The 23,331-nt window shown below is 34.1% G+C and overlaps 1 protein-coding gene across 2 annotated transcripts; it reads right to left on the bottom strand.

Annotated features, from left to right (window-relative positions):
- Positions 1 to 13,951: 13,951 nt before the first annotated feature.
- Positions 13,952 to 19,253, bottom strand: LOC18096754 (protein HOTHEAD). Of its 2 annotated transcripts, XR_008058827.1 has the most exons (7): positions 19,065 to 19,253; positions 17,863 to 18,241; positions 16,317 to 16,627; positions 15,844 to 16,226; positions 15,136 to 15,704; positions 14,889 to 14,998; positions 13,952 to 14,714 (listed from the first exon to the last, which is right to left on the bottom strand). XR_008058827.1 is itself a non-coding variant. In XM_024596988.2 (6 exons), exons 1-6 carry the CDS (start codon positions 19,141 to 19,143, stop codon positions 14,944 to 14,946), a joined length of 1,776 nt encoding a protein of 591 aa, XP_024452756.2. In that variant the 5' UTR covers positions 19,144 to 19,253; the 3' UTR covers positions 14,737 to 14,943. The 2 variants fall into 2 exon arrangements, 1 of the variants encoding a protein (XP_024452756.2); XM_024596988.2 differs by lacking the exon at positions 13,952 to 14,714 and having other exon boundaries at positions 14,737 to 14,998.
- Between the last annotated feature and the right edge of the window lie 4,078 nt (positions 19,254 to 23,331).

The raw sequence follows: 23,331 nt of genomic DNA, 5'->3' as shown, positions 1-23,331 counted from the left end.
AGGATTAATTTAAAAATTAAATATCCGTTCATTTAACAACCCAATTTTAAATCAAAAGGCCCATAATTAATTCTTTTAATCTAAAAATTTATTTTTCTTTACTTTATCTTCAAGTTATAAGTTATAAAATGAGTAATAAAGATTTATTTTTAAAATTTTATAATTAATTTTGATTTATTTTCTCTTCTAACTAATTTTTTTTATCTATAAATAGGTGCACATATAAAAGGAAGAGATTTTAGTATAGAATTTCACGAGGGGAAGAGATTTTAAAAGAAAAAAAAATTAGAAGAAAATTAATTAAAAAAAAAATCACACACACCCAATACTCTCCCTCCCACAAACACACTCACACCAAAAATAATAATAATAAAAAAAGCACAATAAAGTTTCTCCAGTTTTCTAAAAATTAGGGGTGAACAAAAAATTTGAAAAATAAATTAAATAAAAAAAACCAGAAAAAAACAAAAAAAAAAACCGAACCGTGAATAAAAACCAATTAAACTGATTATAATTTTCAAAAAACTGACCGGTTCGGTTTTGGTTTTATAAGTCTGAAACCGAAAAAACTAAACTAAACAAAATCCAAACCGAAAAAAATCGAGTCAAACCGAGCCAAACCAAAAAACCGAGCCAAACCGAAAAAACCGAGCCAAACTGGAAAAAAACCGAGCTAAATTGAAAAACCGAGCCAAACCGGTTTTAACAAGATTTTGTTCTAAAAAACCGAACCAAACCGAATTGAAATCGGTCGGTTTGAACCGGTTTCGGTTTTTTTTAAATCGATTTAGTTATTTTTTTTAATAAAAACTAAACCAAATAAAAAATAATCACCACTACCAGAAACAATCAAAATTCGTGACCAAAGAGAATCAACATAGTTAACCCTTCTCTCCCATCCTCCATGGAAGTAGCACCGTGACCCTCAAGCCAAAATAGCCCAAAATAATTAACTCTCCTCTACACCAGCGGTTTACTCTCCCAAAAAAAAAAAAAAAATGAAAAAAATGGAATCAACATAATTAACCCTTCTCTCCTAGAAAGGGCTCTAGACTTTTTCTTTTGGATCCAACGTTGATGATAATTAACTCTCACTACAAGCCACACTAGAAGAGGCTAGATCTTCATTCTCACAGCTGCAAGAGCAACAACATAGCACCGTGACTTCTTCTTCTCTAGTAATAGCATTCCAGTCGTTCTTCCTCAACTGTTCGCGGTTTCCATTGAAGCATCACAGTCTAGAAGAGCGGCTTTGCACCAGCATAGTACCGTGAACCCCATCAAGCTGCAGCAGCGACCTTCTCTTCTGCACACGGCAGCTTTAGCAAGAAGAGTTTCTTCTCAGTCATGGTGGTTTACCGAGAGCATTCTTTAAGGATTGTCTTCAGCCCTCATCTCATCTTCAACTGTTCCAGCAGCAGAGAAGGATCTTCCAATAGCAGCCATGACAGCTCCTCCTTCTAGCGATGTTACCTTCTCTACACCTCCAGCAGAATCCCACCATTGCTAAGCAAAGAATTAGCTTCAGTCGAGCAGAAGCTCCCATCGCCAGCATGGGGTCAGTTTCAGTCCAGCAGAAATTTCCATCACTAGCAGATGGTTGCATCTCTTCTCCGTCCAGTAGCAACTGTAAGATCTTCATCTTCTCAGTCCGAAACAACCTCCATTAGCTTCAGCCACCAGCTCCTCAACATCACAGCAACCCCTGCCAGCAGCAGATCCAACAACGCCAACACCAGCACCTTGTTGGAAACAAATAGCAGAAACAAAGAAGAAGAAGATTGAAACTGAAAAGTGGTAGAGCTGCAGCTCACCAGAGACGATTTTATTATACTTTTATTCTACTTTCATAAACAGAGGAGAGAGGACCTATATAACAAGAGCTGAATTAATAAAATCTAGGAAAACTTAGACTTCCACTATCTAGAAAAAACCAAGATAACAAGAGCCATAAAAGCTGATAATAAAAGACATTAAAAATAAAAAATTATATTTAATACTTTCTTTTAATTTGTAATCTTTAAAAACTCTTGAATTGCTGAAACTTCTCAACTAGAACAACTTTATTGAAGATGTTTGCAGGTAGATCATATATGTTAATAAACTCCAATTGTTTCTCTTCTTGTTTACCATATCTTTAATGTAATGATGTCTTAATTCTATATGTTTTGATCTTACATGAAAAATTGATTTCTCGATCAAGGATATTTTGTTGCAAATCAGAAAGGATTCTTTTCATCCACATTGATTGACAAACGACTTCATTTGCTGCAATATATTTTGCCTCTGCAAAAGATAAAGCTATAGAGCTTTGCTTCCTTGAACACTAAGAAATTGTATTTGTTCCAAGACAAAACACGTAACCAGATGTACTTTTTCTATCATTATAGCTTCATGCCCAATCACTGTCAGTATAGACAATCAACCTGTTTTCATCTTGTTTTCTATACAAGAGTCCATGATTCTTGGTTCTTTAAAGATATCGCAAGATCCTCTTTATTGCTGCAAAATGAAGTTTGCTAGGATTCTCTATAAATCTAGAGATAATGCTAACAGAAAAAAGTATATCAAGTCTTGAATTTGTGAGGTAGATTAAGGATCCAACAAGGCTTTTAAAATACTTTGAATTTATCTTAGCCGCACCATCATTCTGTTGTAATTTCTTATTTGCTATCATTGGAGATGTTACTAGCTTACATTCTGACATGTTAAACTTCTTTAAGAGATCTATAACATACTTTTCTTGTGAAATAAAGATTTTTCTTATAGATTGCTTCACTTAAATGCCAAGCAAAAATCTCATCAACCCAAGATTTGTCATTTCAAATTCTCTCATCATAGTATCCTTGAAATCTGCAACCATATCTTTACTTGTTCCTGCATAAATCAGATCATCAACATAAAGACAAACCATTAGAAAATCTTCTCTCTTCTTCTTTACATAAAGTGATGGTTCGGATTGACTTCTTCCAAATCCATTCTGATGAAAATAGAGATTAATTTTATGGTTCCATGCTTTTGGAGCTTGTTTTAATCCATAAAGGGTTTTATAAAGTCTGTAGACTTTATCTTCTTGTCCTTTTAATTCATATCCTAGAGGCTGCTGGACATAGACTTCTTCTTGCAATTCGCCATTAAGAAATGCTGACTTAGCATCAAGCTGAAAAACCTGCAATTGAAGTTGTGTAGATAATTCAAGAACTATTTTGATAGTTTCCATTCTTGTAATAGGTGCAAAGGTTCTGAAAAATCAACTTCAGGTTGCTGAGAGTAGCCTTTAGCAACAATTCTAACCTTATGCTTCTGAATGTTGTCATATTCATTGTATTTGATCTTGAACACTCATTTTAATCCCACTACCTTCTTTTCTTTTGAAAGATCAATTAACTTCCACATTTGATTCTTTTCGATACTTATCATCTCCTTTTCATAGCTTTCCTTCATTCTTCCTTTCTTACTGCTTCTTCAAAATTCTGAGGTTCTCCTGAAAAGAAGGCAACATGAAATGAATTGTAAATGTCAGTTAAAGAATGAACTCTCCTTGGAGGAGATTCTGAGACTAATTCATCAATAGAACTTGATGAGCTTCCTTCAAACTGTAAAATTAAACTAGTTCTAACTTGAGAATTGGAAACATCAAGCTGTTTTGAAGCTTGAAATAACTTTAGTATTGCTGATTCTAGATTGACTGAATCTTCCTATTTCCAAGCAGGAGATTCATCAAAAATAACATCTCTGGACAGAAGTAGCTGATCCTTTTTAGGATTGAAAAGTCGAAAGCCTTTTGATTCATCACTATAGCCAATGAAGATAAGTTTCTCCTCTTTCTTATCAAACTTGCCTCTGTTTTGGGAAGGAATAAGAGCATAAACAATACTGTCAAATACTTTAAGATGACTAACATCAACTTTTTATTTATACCATACTTCAAATGTAGTTTGATTTCTAACTGCCTTTGTTGGAGATCTATTGAGAATATAAGCTGCAGTGTTGACAACTTCTTCTTAAAATTTATTAGGAAGTCATTTCCCCTTTAACATGCTTCTTGCCATTTCTTCAATAGTTATATTCTTTCTCTCTACAACTCTATTCCGCTAAGGAGTATGTCGGATTGTAAGTTGCCTTTGAATGCCATGCTCTTTGCAATAATCAAGAAAAGGCTTGTAAATAAACTCTTCTCCACAGTCTATTATTCTATTATTAGGGTCTTCATTCGGTACCCACTTTGCTTTTCTACAAGAGCTTTGAATTACAGAAAGACAGAGAAGGCTTCTGATTTTTATCAAGAAAATAAATCCTAATCATTCTCAAGTAATCATCAACAAAAAGTAAAGAATATCTCTTGTTACTCATAGATGAAGTTTGAGTAGGACCACAAATGTCTGCATGAACTAATTCCAGTGGTGCTTTAGCTCTCCAGACAGTCTTTGGAAAGGGAAAACAATGTATTTTTCCATACACATATCTTTCATAAATCCCAACTTGGTTCTGGATTGAAGGCAAACCAAAAACCGACCTCTTCTTCTTTAATAGCTGCAAGCCATTGTAATTCAGATGCCCATATCTTAAATACAAAGTTGAGAATCATTAAGATGTTCACTTCTCATAGTAACATTATGAAGGGATTTCATGTTAAAAGGAAAGATATTATTAGAACTCATCTGGACTATAGCTATTCTCTTATTTGTCTTCTTATTATAGATCTCACATTGTGCATCGTTAAAAACCAGTTTATAACCTCTTCTCATCATTTTTCCCACATTTAATAGATTCTGACCAATGCTAGGAGAGTAAAACATATCATGAATGCATTTTTTATTACCTTCATTTGAGTGGATTGCAATATCACATCATCCTTTAATCTCCACCCTTTTGTTGTCACCAAGTTCAACATGAGAAGAAAACTCTTCATCAAGAGTTTCAAAGTTTGAGCGATCATCAGTGATATGATGACTACAACCACTATCAAGATATTAGATTTCTTATCCTTTGTGTTCTGCATTCATACAGGAATAGAACAACTGATCTTCTTCCTTTGAAAATTTTGTTATATTGTTCTCTCCACTGCCATCTACCTTATCTTCGTGCCAGCAATTTTTGTCAGAATGAGTGGAATTTTTCCGTGTGGTACACTTGAAGAGACAATCTCGAGTTCCATGACCAGTCCTCTCTTGCAGATAGAGCAATATGAATTGTTGCCTATTCTTGGTTGAAAATTTGCTCTTCTTCTTCCTCTGCTTCTACCTTTACCTTTGTTGCGATTCTAACTCTCACTTGTTGTTCTATATGTGTCTTTTCTGAAAAAAGATCTTCCTCCTTTCTGATCTTGATGAAAACTTGTTCCCCTACTGTTAGAAAAATTAGCTTTGATAAAAAAAGCCTGCTCCATTGGTTGCTTGCTATACTGGTTTACTCTTTGTTCATGCACCTCAAGAGATTCCATTAATTCATGAATTGAAAGTCTTGACAGATCTCTTGTTTCTTCAATAATAACTATATGTTCAAATTTTTATGGTAAACTTCTTAGTATCTTCTCTGCAACTCTTTTATCAGAAATATTGTCTCCACAACTTTTGATTTGATTGATGATTTTAGTAGTTCTAGAAGAGAAATCTTTAACCAACTTATTATCTTTCATTGTAAGATTTTCAAATTCTCTTCATGGATTCTGTAGCCGAATGGAGATGGCTTTCTGAGAGCTCTGGAATTCATTTCTCAATATCTCCCATGCTTCTCGTGTCTTCCTAATAGAGAAAATTATGGGATAAATTGATTTACTTACTCCCTGCTGAATAATTCTTACAGCAGTTGCATTTCTTTATATATTCTGCTTGTATTCCTTTGCATCCTCTTCTTACCAGAATGTAAAAGATCTTGTCTGGGGTGTTTATGCAAACCTTTCATCAACTAATGTCCACAAGTTTTGTGAAATAAAGATAGTCTCCATCTAAGAACTCTAGTATGCGTAATGTTCTCCATCGAAGATGGGAATCTGCTTAACTTTATAAGAGAAAGTAGAAATACTAGAAGAAGAAGCCATATAGAAGAAATTAACCTTGCTCTGATGTCAAATCTGTTGGAAAACAAATAGCAGAAACAGAGAAGAAGATTGAAACTGATAATTGGTAGAGATGCAGCTCAATACCAGAGACGATTTTATTATACTTTTGTTCTGCTTTCTTACTTTCATAAACAAAGGAGAGATGACTTATATAACAAAAGCTGAATTAATAAAATCTAGGAACACTTGGACTTTTACAATCTAGGAAAAACCAAGAAAACAAGAGCCATAAAAGCTAACGATAAAAGACATTGAGAATTACAAATTACATTTAACACACCTCCTCCGCATCAGTGACAGTCCAGCAGCTGCACCTATAGCTCCTCACCTTTTCATCATCACTGCAGGTAAAAGGTTTCCTTCTCATTAACGGTTGTCAGTCAAAAAAAATTATGACGTTTTGGTTTTGATATTATAGAGCTTGCATTTCCCATTGTATCTTGTGTCGTATTAGTTTAAAATTGTTGTTGTTGTACCCCATGCTAGCTCTTCGTTTGATAAAAGGACAGTGGTGCACAGGTAGGGTTTTTTTCTTTGTGATGAAAGGCAACATTTCCTTATTTCAAAATGATAGAGGTGTTTTGGAATGGATGGTTTCTTTTACTTGTTGGAGAAACGAGAGCTAGTTTTATTACCTAGTTGGGTTTGAGTCTAGAGGGCAACAAATTTCCCTGTATGGTTTGGTTTTGTGAGGCTTTGCTACTGAAACAGTAAATACTTGATCCTTATAATGTTTCCTCGTAGTGGGCGTTTCTGCACTTGTTCGAGGGAGTGGAAGAACATGGCTTCATGCTTTATATTCCTTTGAACCTACACGGATTTTAGGCATGGCACTGATCATTACCTTGTTGCAATATTCCATTTTTAACTTAATATTACAGAGAAAACTAAAACTCCTACTAATACTATTGTGCAGGGAGAGAGAATTCATTATGGATGGTAACAGCAACAGTCCAGCCACAACAATGCATTGCACACTTGCCTAGGTCCTTGGTCTTTGGACAACATTGAAAGAGCTGCTACTTATTAGGTGGAATTGGACGTGTTTTTAGGTCTGGATAGTTGATTTGAGAGTTTTGGTTCCTCATCACTCTTACTTCTTCTCTTGAAGTATTCAGTTGTGGATTTAGTTTTTAGACTCCTTTCAGTTGCCCTCTACTTTCTTTTCTATCATTTTCATGTCCTGTTTTATTGTTTTTTTTAATTAGACGTAGTATTATTGTTCTTGAGTTTGGTAATACTGTCATGCTTCAATGTCATTTCTTTGGATTAAAGGGTGTGGATGGGTTCATTTATAATTTTTATTGGTTTTCTTTCATGCCTCTCTTTTAGGTCTTCTTACTTCTTTTTTTTTGTTAGAGATTATCATCATCATCATTATCAATAAATTTGAAAAACAATATTATTATTTTTGAAGAAAAACCATAAATTTGATTTGAATGATTAAAAATTATAAGAACTTGGATCAGACAAGTTTAATATTATTATTTTTATTATAAATATTTTTATTTTTTTATTATTAGGGGAGCCAAACCCTAAAAACTTGGGTCTGGCTTGTCTCGCGAGCCAGGGTTTGTAGACTCGCTCGCATAGGTCTGTCATCACACATGGTTGCAAGACCCAAGCAAACATATCTTCATTATTATAAACAAATCATCACAAAAATCTAATTTAACATTTTAGATCTAAAAATTCAAATCATATCTTCCCATTGATATAGTTCATGTTTTATGTTTATGAATTTGTTATTCCTTCAATAGAAATTCTATCTTCTATTATTAGTATGATTATTATTGTAGTGGTTGTTGTTGTTGTTGTTGTTGTTAGTATTATTATTATTATTAGTGTTGTTGTTGTTGTTCTTCTTATTATTATTATTATTCAAGTAAACTTGGGTTAGACATGTTTGCTAGACCCAAGTAATGTGGGTCAAAATATTATTTATAAACGAAGTATAAATAATTTATAAACAACAAACCATCACAAAAATCTAATTTAACGTTTTAGATCTAAAAATTAAAATCATATTTTTCCATTGAAATAATTCATTTTTTATGTTTATGAATTTTTTATTCTTTCAATATAAATTCTATTTTATGGTTGTTATCGATATAGTTTTTATTCAAAAGTATTTTTTATTTAAAATAATTTATTTTTATTTTTATTTTTAATATTAATACATTAAAAAAATTGAAAATATACAAAAAAAAATTTAAAGCAAAGAAAAATCAAAAAAAATTTCAAAAATATTTTTGAAATACAATAACAAACATGTTATAGTATTCATGTTTTTTTCTTATAAATCTATAATTAATAAAAATAATTTATAAACTATCATAATTAACAAATTCAAGGAAATAACATAACTTGATGTTGCAACCAAGTTGTGCTACTCCTACTTCGATTGAAGCCTTATGACCCAAGTGTCTTGGGTCTGGCTTGGTCGCCAGACCCGAGGCTCTTGCTTGGATGTTGCATGGCAGCTAAACCCAAGTATAGATACTTGTGTCTGGCTTGACCGCTAGACACAAGTTTTTTTGGTCTAGTATGACCGTCAGACTCAAGTGTAGACACTTGGATCTAACTTGAGGGTCAGACCTAAATTTCTTTTAAAAATATCTCTTAAAATGTAAAATATTTTTTTATATTTTAAAAATAAATTATTATTGATCCGGGTGCAAATTAACTAGTAAATGTCTAAACCTTAAGAAAGTTATGTATCCTTTCACTTTGTTTTAATTAATCATGAAAAATGAACTTATTCTTGGAAGAGCTTCAACTACCTGCGAGGAACAAATTACCCAAGGAGCACGCATCAATGTCACTAGCTTTATTGTATCTAAAAACTAAAATGGTCTGCCAGAGGGGGTCCAGCTTGCAGGTGTGGTTTCGGTATAAGCTACTTAAATTTTTTATTATTATTATTTTAATTATTTTAATATAATAATATCAAAAACAAATTTTAAAAAATATCTAAAATCAATATTACTCAATAAAAACAATATCCGTATGAGTTCATTGCGGTGGAAATTAAAGAAGTAGCTCCAACTGTTTTGGATAGAGATACAAAATTGCATTTTTTTAATAAGTTAAATTAATTAGTTTTTGAGTTTATTTTTCTAATGGTTAGGAGTTTATGTCCTTTTAGAGTCACTAAAATTTATATAATTATTAACTTTAGGATTTATAAAATTAGTCGAGGTAAACACAACCGGCTCGAAGACCACATTAATTAATAAATAAATAATTGCATTTCCTGGTTGGGTTACTAATCTTTTAACGTAACTCTCCATAAATCCTGATCCACTACCATGGTCTTAGAATATAGGACAAAGTAAGAAAGTGAGCTTTGTCTTTGAGTTTGACAACAATTTTGAGATTGTAATTGTTGATTGTGGTTGTTTCTGATAGAAGTTTCACAGAGAAGGAGGAAAAGCTCAAGCACACTGTTCCATTTACTTTCAAGTGTTATATAATACACGTACACGTCTGTTATAGAGATAACAGAAGATAAGATCATATCCTGTACAACTCATAGATACACTTAGATTTGTATTTGAACTATTCAAATTAACTAACAATATGGGAGAGTAGTTGTCATCATCTGATATGCCCCCTCAAGATAGGCCACGACAAGAGAGGCCAATCTTGGTTTTGAGAGTTTGAAACTTGGAGCGGGGCAGCGATTTTGTAAGTGCATCAGCAAGTTGATCATTGGAAGAAACATGAGCCACACGTAGAGAACCTGTCTGGACCTGATCCCGAATAAAATGAAAGTCTATGGCAACATGTTTCATTCTTGAGTGGAACACTGGATTAGAACACAACTGAGTAGCTCTAATATTGTCGCAATAGATTGTAGGAGCCTGATGTAAATTAATTCCAAGATCTGTCAAGAGTAAACACAACCATTTTATTTCAGCAGCGGTAGCTGCAACAGATCGATACTCAGCTTCTGTTGACGAACGTGCAACGATCTTTTATTTCTTTGAGTTCTAAGAGATAGGATTGCGACCTAAGTACACGATATATGCACTGGTTGAGGAGTAGTCATCTTTGTCGCCAGCCCAGTCTGCATCAGAGAAGGCATGAAGAGAGATTGACGAATTACAATGAATGATAATCCCTTCATCTAATGTACCACATAAATAGCGCAAGATGCACTTGACAAGAGCCTAGTGCTCAGTTGATGGTTGATGCATATATTGTGATAACTTGTTGATGGCGTAAGTGATGTCGGGACGTGTCATGGACAAGTATTGCAGACTTCCAATGATTGTGCGGTATTCTGTAGGATCAGAGAGAGTGGGTCCGGAGTATAAACTAACAGGAGGATTGGTAGGCAGTGGGGTGGAAACAGGTTTAGCACCTGTCATATTGGTGCGAGCAAGAAGATCCTGAATATACCGACGCTGAGATAGTAGAATTCCATGTCTATGAGGAACCACTTCAATGCCAAGAAAATATATGAGAGACCCGAGATCTTTGAGAGAAAATTGTTGAGCAAGCCGAGTTATGAACTGATCAACAAGAGCAGGTTGATTTCCGGTGAGAATGATATCATCCACGTAAACTAAAAGGTAAAGATTGGTGGTGTGTTGAGGACAAAGAGTGAATTATCTGCATGTGAATTCTGAAACCCTACAGCCATGAGGAATTGGCGCAGCTCATGGTACCACGCCCTTGGTGCCTGCTTAAGGCCATAGATGGCTTTACGAAGCTTGCAAATAAATGTTGGATGATCAGAATCAATGAAACCCGGAGGCTGGGACATATAAACATCTTCCGATAAATGACCTTGTAAAAAAGCATTATTGACATCGAGTTGGCGAAGAGACCACCCACGACTGACAGCAATGCTAAGGACAAGTTTCACAGTGGCAGGTTTAACGACTGGACTGAATGTTTCATGGTAGTCAACACCAGGTCTTTGATGGAAGCCTTTGGCCACGAGTCGAGCTTTAAACCTGTCAATGGAGCCATCAGAATGTCATTTAATATGAAAAATCCATTTACAACGAACAATGTTAGAGGCAGAAGCGGGTGGAACAAGTTTCCATGTCCCATTGCTGACCAAGGCATCATACTCTTCGGACATGGCCTTACACCAATGAGGATTTTTGAGAGCTTGGGTCAGAGTTGTAGGTTCTGTGACAGAGTTGGAGGTAAAGTGGGTGTGAAGGTTAAGCTTTCTCTGTGGTTTGTGGATGTTGTTTTGAGAGCGGGTAGTCATGCGATGGGGTATAGTAGGTTGGAAAGTTTGGTTAACAGATGTTGGGTTGTTTAGTTGTGGGGTTGGTAGAGGCGGAGGGAGTGGTTGTAAAGCAGGTGAGGTGGAGGATGATGAGGAAGCAGCACACGGTGGAAGCTCTTGTGGGCACTCAGTAGATGGGGTATGTTGCACTGGCAAAGTAGGATGAGGAACTGAAACATGAAGAATTGGAGGGATCCAGGAATCAATATTGGTGGAGTCAGGACGTGGTAACTGATGATGAAGTGACTTGTGAGGGAAGACAGTTTCGACAAATTTGACATGACGAGATATGAATATTTTTGTGGAGGTGGGGTCAAAACATAAGTAAGCATGTTGCGATGATGAATATCCAAGAAAAATGCATGGTTTAGAGCGAGGATCAAGTTTATGAGAGGAATATGGTCGAAGCCAAGGATAACAGAGACACCCGAAAATCTTTAGTTTGGAGTAGTGGGGAGCAGTACCAAAAATTGATTGATACGGTGAGGAAAGACCAAGAGATTTGGTTGGCAATCTGTTAATTAAATATACTGTTGTTGCAAATGCTTGAGACCAAAAGATTAATAGGAGAGAGGCATGAGAAAGTAGTGTGAGTCCCGTCTCAACTATATGACGATGTCTTCTTTCAGAATAGCCATTGTGTTCAGGTGTATGTGGAGGGGTGGTGAGATGAGAGATGCCATTTATTGCTAGAAGATTTCGAAGACCCACGTATTCTCCCCCATTATCTGAATACAGTGTGATAATCTTTGTTTTGAAATGATTTTCCACAATGGCTTTAAAACGTATAAAAACATCCTTAACATCATATTTCTTTTGTAATGGATAGAACCAGATATATTTTGTAAAATGATCGACAAAAATGATGTAATATTTGAATCCATCATGTGAGTGAATGGGAGAAGTCCATACATCAGAAAATATAATTTCAAGAGGATGTGAGGATTGTAAGGAGGAGGTTGAGAAGGGAAGTTTATGACTCTTATTGCAGTAGCATGCATTACATACTAATTCTTTTGACAGAGGAGATGATACGTTTAATTGAAATTCAGAAAGAACATGCTTTAATATAGGAAGGGCAAGATGGCCTAATCTATTATGCTAATTGGAGGAAGTGGTTTTTGTACTTGAGAAGGCGATAATTGGAGGGGAGGAGGAGGACTTGATAGCCGACCACTCATACACACCATCCTTAGTGATGCCCTGCACAAGAGGTGCCCCCGTGTGAAGATCCTTCACCTGAAAACACGTTGGTAAGAACTCAACAGAGACATTATTGGTGACACAAAACTGATAAATGGAGATTAAGTTTGTTTTGATATCAGGCACACATAGGACATCTTTTAGTTGAAATGCAGAGTTATTAGTGAGAAGAGAAGTTGAACCAGTGTGAGTGATGGAAAGTCTCGTTCCATCTCCAATCATGACATCATCATATCCAGTGTAAGGAGCATGAAGAGATAAATTATTGAGGTCTGCTGTGACATGATGAGAGGCACCACTGTCAAGCAACCAAGTGGAATTGGGGGAGGCAACATTAGCAGCAAAGTGAGCCCGAGGCTGCCAAGGGGTTGATGAAGTACTGGAATGTGGTGCAGGGGCCTTGTTGGATGATGGAATAGGAATCACTTGGAATGATGGACATCTCTTGGCTCTGTGTCCTTGAGTGCTGCATATCTGACAATAGCCCAAGTATGGACGTGATGATGGACGATTATCACGGGGACGTGGATGGGAAGGGAGTGACGGGTGCCAACCTGTTTGGCCATGAGAAGTGGAACGCCAGTTAGGAATGGTGTTTTGATGTCGCCAGTTTGTGCTGATTCTATGTGTTGGATTCACAGTCACTGGAAAGTGACTGGATTTCTTTGTTTTCCCTTATAGAGAGGCTTCAAATGTTAACAGTTTCTCATGAAGCTCATCAAATGAGATAGAGTTATCACGAGCTTGAATAGCAAGGTCCAATTCTTTATAATCTTCTTCTAGCTCATCAAGAATCTTTTCAGTAAGATCTTCCTCATCTACTAGTGCACCAAGTATTGCAAGCTCATCTGCACGAGCTTTAACTGATTGAAGAAAGTCAGTAACATTTAAATTACCTTTAGTGGAATTTTTTAACAGAGCCTTGACTTGTTTAATACGTCCTCGTGATGGTTTGGCATAGGTGTTGGCTAAAATGGTCCATGCTTCCTGTGATGTTGTGGATCGTGCAACAAATGGAATAAGTGTAGGTGAAAGTGACCCAATGAGGGCATTGAGAATAAGATGATCCTGACGAATCCATATGTGGTAGGCAGGATTTGGTATGTTTGATTGGTCTGTCAATATAGTAGCAGGTGGACAGGGTTTAGATCCGTCAATATAGCCAAGAAGATCGTATCCAATAAAAAGAGTTTGGAACTGAAGTTTCCAAGAGATATAGTTGTTGGAGGTGAGTTTAAGTGGGGCTTGAGCAGAAGTGTTTATGGTGATGAGTTGAAAATCATTACTGTGGAGAATGGTTGAATTTGTTGGCGTGGTTGAATTGGACAGATTTGGATTGTTTGTTGAATTGGTTTGAGTAGCCATTGTAAACAGAGAAGGAAATAACCTGAAAAATTATTCAATGAATAAAAGGGAGCTCTGATACCATGATAGAAGTTTCATAGAGAAGGAGGAAAAGCTCAAGCACACTGTTCCATTTACTTTCAAGTGTTATATAATACACGTACACGTTTGTTATAGAGATAATAGAAGATAAAATCCTATCCTGTACAACTCATAGATACACTTAGATTTGTATTTGAACTATTCAAATTAACTAACAACATGGAAGAGTAGCTGTCATCATATGATAGTTTCATGCTCCTCTAATTGCTAGTTATTTTGAGATTCTTGCCACACCAACATGCAGCTAATTTGTTTGGTGGAAATCTTTGCCGTCCTGGGAACACTGGTGAGCTGTGTTAATTGTTTTTTATGCTGGCATTTTAGTGGAACCTGTCATAGTCTGAAGCCCATGAATGCTAGCCTCTCATTTTGCAGAAGGCACTGCGTAATTCGTTGAGACCTACTTTGAAGTGTTTCAACTGCATTAATGAGGTATCGATCATTGATCTGATTCAAATAAACAAGTGATCATGCTGCCTTCTACATGTTTTCGAGATTGCCAAGCAGAACTCTCTTTTCCATGTTCATAATTTCTTTCCGCGTAACTCTTCATGCATCCACACGATGGCCAACCATTGTATTGACAGTACTGAATGTCTTCTTGCCCAGATTGTTGCATTGACAGGCCATACCAAAGGAAATGAGGAGATTATTACACTAACTTCGAATATAAACAGAAACTGATGTTAATGTGAGAAGCTGAAGGGAGGTTTTGATTCCATTCCATTTTTCTTTTCAGCCAAAAAAAACCTGAAAGATTAGATTTAAGATGTTCACAACCAAAAGGCGCACAGTCAGAGTCACTACAATATATCAAGGACACAAATATAATGGAAATGTTAAGATTTTCATAAAGCAAGCCATGTCTACACATGACAAACTGCTTACTAAGAATAAATATATATATATATATAGCTGCATTACATTTTGCACTACTCAAACTAATATTGCTCCTCTCATGCTCCTGGCTGATCAGCCCCTAAACACCAGCTGCTTTTCCTAGTCTGTCTCTCAAGATTTTCAGTCCCATATACCTGCATATCACAATTAAGAAACCATTTTTTATAATATAAAAGCAGTTATTTAATTAACCTGATGTGTTCTTGAGAAGGAAAGAGGACTACTTAGAAGCAGTATCTCATTTTAAGCAGGGTTTTTAAGATATTCCTACCTGCCCATCATCAGGATGGTGGCTTGAGGATTAGTCCCAGGAGATTCATCAAATACTGATCCATCTACAATGCGAAGCCTGTGCACAGCAAGAACTTTGTGCTCACGGTCCACAACCTTGCCAACATGACACCCACCATGATAGTGCCAAATTGAGAGTACGGTGTCTTTGCAGAACTGCTCTAGGGACTTGGTGTCATTGGTATGCTTAGGTATAAGGTTAACATTAGCACTGACACTCATGTTAAGAATCTTGTCTGTGGTCTGCTTGTCACATTGCGTAAAATTTGTAAAGTGTTCTGATTGCACCATCTTTGTAGCCATGCGAATACCATCAACACAACGTTGTAAATCATGTGGATGTTTAAAGTAGTTGAAGGTGACAGAAGGGTTATCTTCAACATTTGTGTTGATCAATTTGAGCTTGCCAGTGGAAATGGGGTTGGAAATCTTTTCAAGGATAAAGCCTCCTCTGAATGCCTCATGTGGTATGTCCTTCTTTCGTCTAATGTATGCTTGGATGGCCTCAGGTGTTCTTTGCTTTGGAGGTATGGTTGATAGTTGCCCTATCTGGTTATGAGAAAAAATGAATTTTATATTCTTACTTCACTATCACTTAATCAAAATCATTGTTTAAAGGAGTTGTATTGTGTCGTAAAGGATATGTTCACGTGCCAATATAGTTCCTTTAAATTGAAATGTTTCTTACCTCTGCAGATACTATTCCATGGTGACATTGTATGCTGTCCTTGGACTGCCCAAATCCACTGCTAGCTTCAATGTACACACCCATCTTGGTAATCCCTACAGTTTGAATGAGGGACTGCTTTACTGGTTTTTTAGAAGGAACGAAAACTGAGTTCAAGGGGTTATCAGCCATGCCTTGCCCAACAAACTTATTGTTGAGGACCACTGAAATTTTCATCTCCTTAAGTTCAGCTTTTGGGCCAACACCACTGAGCAATAGCATCTGAGGGGTGCCAATGGCTCCACATGACAATATTACTTCACTCAGGCTGTTTGATAGAAATGCTTGATGCTGGTTTCCATTTTCATCTCTGAATAGGACTCCAGCTGCTTTTGGTCGCTTTCCTGGGTCGAACATTATGATCTCCCAAGTTATAACTATCCGCAAACTCTTACATTAACAATATTGCGAAGTACTTTAGTAGTTTAACATACCTGATGTGTCAAATAAAACCTTTTGGACTGTGGCGTGCACCAACACAGTGAGCTTATGAGGATCAGCAGAAGCAAGTAGTTCGGCAGCCGTGTGCCGACGACCGAATCGGTCAAAAATGGTACCACCAAACTTGGTTCCATAAATGTGATCATAAGTGAATCCATTGAAAGGTGCAACTCCAAGATCCAAAAGACTGTCCCTTACAACAACCTGCCACGGTGCAACCTTAGGCCTGTGAACAATCTGCTTCTCAACCCAGGAGTATGACTTGTTCACCAACTTCAAATCCCAACCAACTTTGTTTATAAACCTGCAAGAAACAATTTCTTCAACATTTCCAAGGGTTTCGTTACAATGAATTTAGTAAGTGGTCTCAGCTCTCAACACAAGAAGTTGTGGATTTCAAGTAAAATTATTCATGTAACTCCCTTGCTCCTTGAACTACGAATGCTAAACTCTTACTATCCAATCAATGATTATGAACTGTAAAACGAAGGGGGGTCTGCATGCCAAAAACAATGATAAATGCTTGATTATAGTTAATCCTTCACTTTCCTTGACCTCTTTCATTTGCAGTGCTTAATAAGAGAGAGAAATATATTCTAAGTTAACACCAAGACACCTTAAGGGCCTCAGAAGCTGAATTAGGTGGCATAATTACGAGAGACAGAAAGAGTTTGTGGTGGACTCGTGCATGGTATCAAAAGCGAGCTGTAAACAGTCTTCTTAATTCGGTGCATTCAATTGGATCAATTTTCTTGATGGCTCGAAATAAATATCACAGTTGATTTCTAGGAAACTCTCCACCCAATTGTTCCCATTAATTAAAGCATAGAAAAGGACCACGAAGACAACTGAAATAAGACCACAAATAAATATAATGTGCGGTGCGAACCATGGCAATGTCATGAGTACCATTACTTCTCTAAACCCTAACAAATGACTTCCCAGCGTGCAATGGTGACCTTCAAAACGGGTGACTTTGTTTATGACCCCAGATCAGAGTTCAGTCGTGGGACCTTGACACCTATGTTAATCTCACAGCACACTTTGTCTTGTCATATATATAGTGACTAAGCTTGATTTTGTGGCATCCACATGATCCAAGCAGAAAAACATCTTACATCATCGATCCTTAACAAAGTCATTATCCAGATGGATTTATGTTCTGATTTTATTTCTGGACAGGATTACTTGATGGCTTTGTCAGCTACTCAGATCTTAGAAAACCCTTCTTTTTCAAGAAGAAAGAAAATTCCAACACATTAATTATTTGCAAGTTGATATTTCTTAATAATGACCACACTAATTCTTCCTAAAGATATGACAACGTTAATTATAACTGTTGTCTTTCTTTCTCTTCAAAATCTCTTTTTATTTTACTAAATTCTTTAACTCATCACTCCCTACCTCAAAACTACAACTAACTTCATGTGGGATCTAGGCAGGTGCATTGAATGAATATTCGTTGAAAAAAAAAAAAAAAAGTAGTCGTATATATTGTGAGGAAAAAATTAAAGGCAAGCTAGCAACTCCAAACCATACCTTGTGCTTGCTCTAGTGTAGAACCCAGCATTGATGCAAGTACCACCACCCAAAACTCTAGCCCTAGAATTGAGGACTCCATCAGTAGAAATGAAGTATTGGGAAGCAGAAGTTGATGAAGTATCAGTAAGGGTAATATGGAAGTTCTGTAATAAGGAGATATTTGCATTGCCAAAAGGCATTCCACCTCTTTCAAGCAATAAAACATTGAATTTCTGAGAGAGTGTGGCGGCTAAAGGACACCCAGCTGTGCCACCTCCCACAACTATATAGTCATATGTATGATCTCCCCGGCCACTTGATGACAAGGATGATGAGAATGAGCTTGCTTTCTTGATAAATGGGTATCTAAATTCAGAGTTGTACTGGTGGTGCACAGCTGCATTGCAACATAATTTTGATGTCAATAAAAGAAATTTACAACCCTATTTCTCTAGTGACGTTAACGGGTCAACTAAATAATTTGTTTTGGAAAAAGGCCTTTCAATAATTTCTGTGTTATTATATAGATGCATAGATAGCCCATATATAGTACCAATCTTCCCACAGCTATATATTACAGGGTAACATTTATGACAAAATAAATATACTCACTAATCACAGCCAACTACCCCATCAACCCGTCTAATTATGCTGTAAAAAATGAAGCGAGGAAGAAGAAGAAGAAGAAGGAAGAAGAAGACATTTATGCAATGAATCACCATTGTTTTGCGCATGTTTTGAAACAAAGATAAAAATCATTTAGATTCTCTGTTTCTTAAACTCACAAGATTTATATTCTGACTACTTGTGTATGAGGAAAAAAAAATACTGGGACTCAATTATGCATCCATCCACGCGATGTCTGCTAAGTTTAAAGAAAACAAAATATTGAAACCTTTCTCTAAAGCCAAGATGCATGGTGCAAAGACACTGAGAACAATGGAGCTCGTTTTCATATGTATGTTAATATTAACTAGAGAAGACTGATGATCTCTTCTTGACCAACAAAAATAAAGTAGAATTTATATATATGCAAGCAGAAACAGAAGCAGAAACATGTATTTGATCCGAGGGGAGAGATCGAGATGGAAATTAAGAAAATTAAAAGAAGTAAAGAGGTCAAGGGACAGTAAATTTAAACTAAACTAAAGATGCATGCAAATATATAGTGATCATGGAGGTAGGTAATATTAGCGGCTAGAGCTGGAAGCAAAACGAACCTTGAGAAGAAGAGAGAGTATAAAGCCATAGAAGGAGGAAGAGAAAGAGCTGGTTCAGTAGTGCGCAAACAGAAGCCATTGAAGGCAGACAAAAGCCTCAGCAGCAGCAGCAGCAGCAGCAGAACTAGAAGCTCTTGTTTCAGTCCTGTATGTGGCTGCCTCTGGTTGGCCTTGTTCTGTGTGTTTACAACCTTTATATATATATATATATACACTCACATTTTACACCATAAAGACACAAACATGTATAAATAAATAAGTACATTCACCAAGAAATGGCATCTATAATTCATTATTTGACCATTTTAATCAATATCCATTTAGTGAGTGAGTCAGTGAGTTGTCAAGATTATTTTTAGACAGTGAGGGATATTTTCATGTAGACGTCAATTGATATTAACTTTTTTTTCAATTAATTTTAAAAATATATCTTCATATATTTATTAACTTCTCTTAATAATATGCTAAGATTTAGATTCAAAATAAATAAATAATTGAACAGAACTTCTTATGTGCGTTTAGAGTTGTATAGCATATATAAGGATGTAAATTTTGTTTCTGTTGGTATTTTATTTTTTTAATTAGAATGATATATTTTATTTTTGGAGTATTTTCAAGTGTTATTTTAGAATTATACTATATATATATATATATATATATATATATATATATATATATATAATTGAAAATATTAATTAAACATATATAATTCCAATTCAAATCAAAAAATAAATTAACTTGAGATTATATAATTCAGATTTCACGCGATATTAAATATCTAAATATAATTTTAAAATTTAAACATTTATATTTAGTAACAACTAGATCGTTGACCCGTGTTATTCTGCTGGTTAGATTAATTTTTTTAATTTTAAAAGAAGAATCCAGGCTTAGCTAATGTTTTTCTTGCAGAAATAAAAAATTTAAATCATATAAAAGTTAATTTGATGTGACCTGATCGATTTGATAGGTCTAAAGACAACCTAGACAACTGGTAAAAATCTAGTTTAACTCAAAAATTAAGGCAATATTTTTTTTAATTATTGAAACAACAACATATTGGATTGAACTAGATTAACCTTTCAAAACTACAACCCGAGTCATGAGATCATGATAACCTCAAATAAAACAAATCAAAACAAATTATGAAACTCAATTCTCAATAAATCATTGTTGAATAATGAACTTGAGAAAATTCTATGTAAAAAAGGACACGGTAAAAAACTCGAGTTAACTGAATTAATTCATCAAACTCGTGACATGAATCATAAAACAGAGATAACCGCAAAAAAAGCAAATCACAATAAATTATAAAGTTTAATTTCTAATAAATTAAGTGTTAAAGAATAAAATTAAAAAATATAAAAATATATATTATACATGAATAAAACTAGTGAAATGAAAGTGGATCATTTTGAGTGGAATTTAGATGAGAAATCTAGAATATATATATATATATATATATAAAAGATGGGAGGCAATTCAAGGCATAACGGAAGAGGATAGACATCGTTGATATAATATTGCAAGGCTGAAATATAATATTGCAAGGCTGAAACAACAACTGTGAGCTCATTAATGCCACCGTCGGAGTTGGAGTATATAGGGATATTAATTATTCTGATAAATTTATTACATATTTTTCTGAATATATATACCTTGCCTCTTGAAATCATTAAATTAAAAGAAATTTAATAATAGTTGACGCGTACGCTGATTTGATGATTTTTTTTTAATGTGTTTGGTAACGCGGTGCAAACCGTGTTCTATCAAAATTTAAATATTTGTTTTTTCTAATTAATTTTTGTATTTTTTGAATCGTTTTGATGCGCTGATCTCAAAATTAATTTTTAAAAATAAAAAAAATATATTATTTTAATATATTTAAACATAAAAACATATTTTAAAAATCAACCAAAACCATATTCTCCAACACTAATTATCCAGCTTTTCCCATGCGTACGGTCGTTTTCACCTTTTTCCAAACTCGTATTTGCGCCGCTTTATTTTTAACTTGTGACAGTTTAATTTCATGAATAAATATATAACCAATTAAATTACTTATAATTGGGAAATTCTATCAAAGATGCTTTTTCATTTTTTCTTTGGAAAAAAACAAAATCAAGCATGCGACCTTTTAGACACGTATTAATATTAGTAATTACAACATCGATTTTCCACCAATATTTTGGTGACTTTTTACGTTTGGAATCCTCTTTTCAAAATAATCAATTTTGTTAGGTGTGAAAAAATAATTGAGACTAAATTTGACAATTACTGTTTAAGTCAACTCTTTTAAAAGAATTTCTACATTTTCATTTTCGATACTTTTAATTTGAACAATTAACATTCTAGTCTCAAACTTTATTTTGTTGACTTTTCAATCTCTAAATTATAAAGAAGAGAGAGAGTTGCTGGAAAATAACTAAGGAAAAAAAGTTGTTTATTGATAACATTTCTACAACAAAAAAAGTTGATTCTGGTGTCAACGACTTTCACTTGACGAGGAAAGTTTCATTGATATATTTTTTAAGTCTTTCTCTTGCTAGAAAAGTATATCGATGTTAGGAAAAAATTCTTTTTCAGTTTAATTTTATGTTTTTTGACCATTTTTAAGGGTTTTTTTAGTAGATATTTTTAAGTGAAAATAGATTTAAAAAAGATTTTAAGATCAAAAGAACACCACTATGATTTTTCTGCCACCTCTTTAGTAGTCAGAATATGGACAAAAAGACGACGCATTGACTGCTTTTTTTACCCAAAAAATAGACAAACAACATATTATCTGTCTAATTTGAAAAAGAAATTAAAAAAATCCAAGCATGTGGGCTTAGTCTTTAAAACAAATTGGGCAAACGACGCATCGATAATCCAATTTCAAAAAGAAAAAAAAAAGGCCTAGACACTCGTGCCTAGTCTATTTTTTTATTTTTTTTTTCTAAAATTTAGATGGAATTCTTTAAAAACCAATTAATCAAAAATATTTTAGGTACATTATTTTATTAAATTTTTAAGATAATTAAAAATGTATTTAGATATTATTTTATCCAATACCATTCATTTTTTACTTTTTTTTCCAAATAAGATTATATAAATATTTTTTGATATTAACAAGCATTCTTTTTGTACAACCCATCATAATAATGTTTTTAGTTTTATATGGTTGCTTTACTATAAGCGTCTATTTTTGTTATCACATAAATAATATTAAAAAAAAAATTTATCAAACCTAGATTGGTTCAATATGTCATTGTTTCAATATTTATATAAAAAAAAATATTGTCTTGAAATTTTATTAATTTGAACCATGTTTTTACCAGTCATCATGGTTGTTTTTTGACCTGTCGAGGTGATTGGATCATATTAAAACAACTTTACATGATTTAATCCGCGATATATCATGGCTCAATAATCTAGATTTACATTAATTTGCTAAGAAAAAGCATATTATAAATGCTTAAACATTTGTTTTATATTTAAAAAAATTTGATCCGGTATAAGATAGTTGAATGATCTAGTTCTACACTAATTAAATGAATGCCTATATGCCTATACATAATTAAGGAAAGAAATCTACGTCATCAAGATGGTTATAAAAATTTCAATCAAACTACTAATTTTTTTTTATTCCCGTAAATAAAACCTTATTCTTCTACAAATTTAAAAAAAAATTGTTTTCATGTTGCTGTATGATTGATGGCTTTTCAATTCAATCAATATCTCTAATGCATGATTGATGAATATTTCAACTTAATTAACCTTTCTAAATTGTTTAGTTAATCCAGGACTCGTGCAAAATAGCTCGCAAATCTCTTATGAAATAAAAATAAAGCACAATTCTAGGAAACTATTAATAATTAATATACTAAACCAAAAAATTAATAATTATGGTGGAGTTATATATATGGATGAATTTAAAGTTGAAAGTGGATCTCGATCATCAAGATAATCAATTAGTTATTTTTATTATTTTTTAGATCGTTTTGATGCGCTGATTTCTAAAATAATTTTTAAAAAATAAAAAAATATATTTTTAATGTATTTTGATATAAAAAACATTAATTTTAAAAAATAACCATACTCCCAAATAAACTTTAAATATGATTCTAAATCCATGTGGGAATTATAAATATAGATTGCAAAAGAAAAGGGAGGTTAGAGCTATCAATTCTACATGAAATAAATAAATAAACAATAAAAAATAATATATAAAATCGAGTACCTCAACGAAGAAATCATTCATAGAGAAGGTTAGGGTGTTGAAGAA

Source organism: Populus trichocarpa, chromosome 3, assembly GCF_000002775.5.
Source record: "Populus trichocarpa isolate Nisqually-1 chromosome 3, P.trichocarpa_v4.1, whole genome shotgun sequence".
In the NCBI taxonomy this organism is placed as follows: Eukaryota; Viridiplantae; Streptophyta; class Magnoliopsida; order Malpighiales; family Salicaceae; genus Populus; species Populus trichocarpa.
The sequence above is the reverse complement of the archived record's forward strand: the minus strand, read 5'-3'. Positions and strand labels throughout refer to the sequence as shown.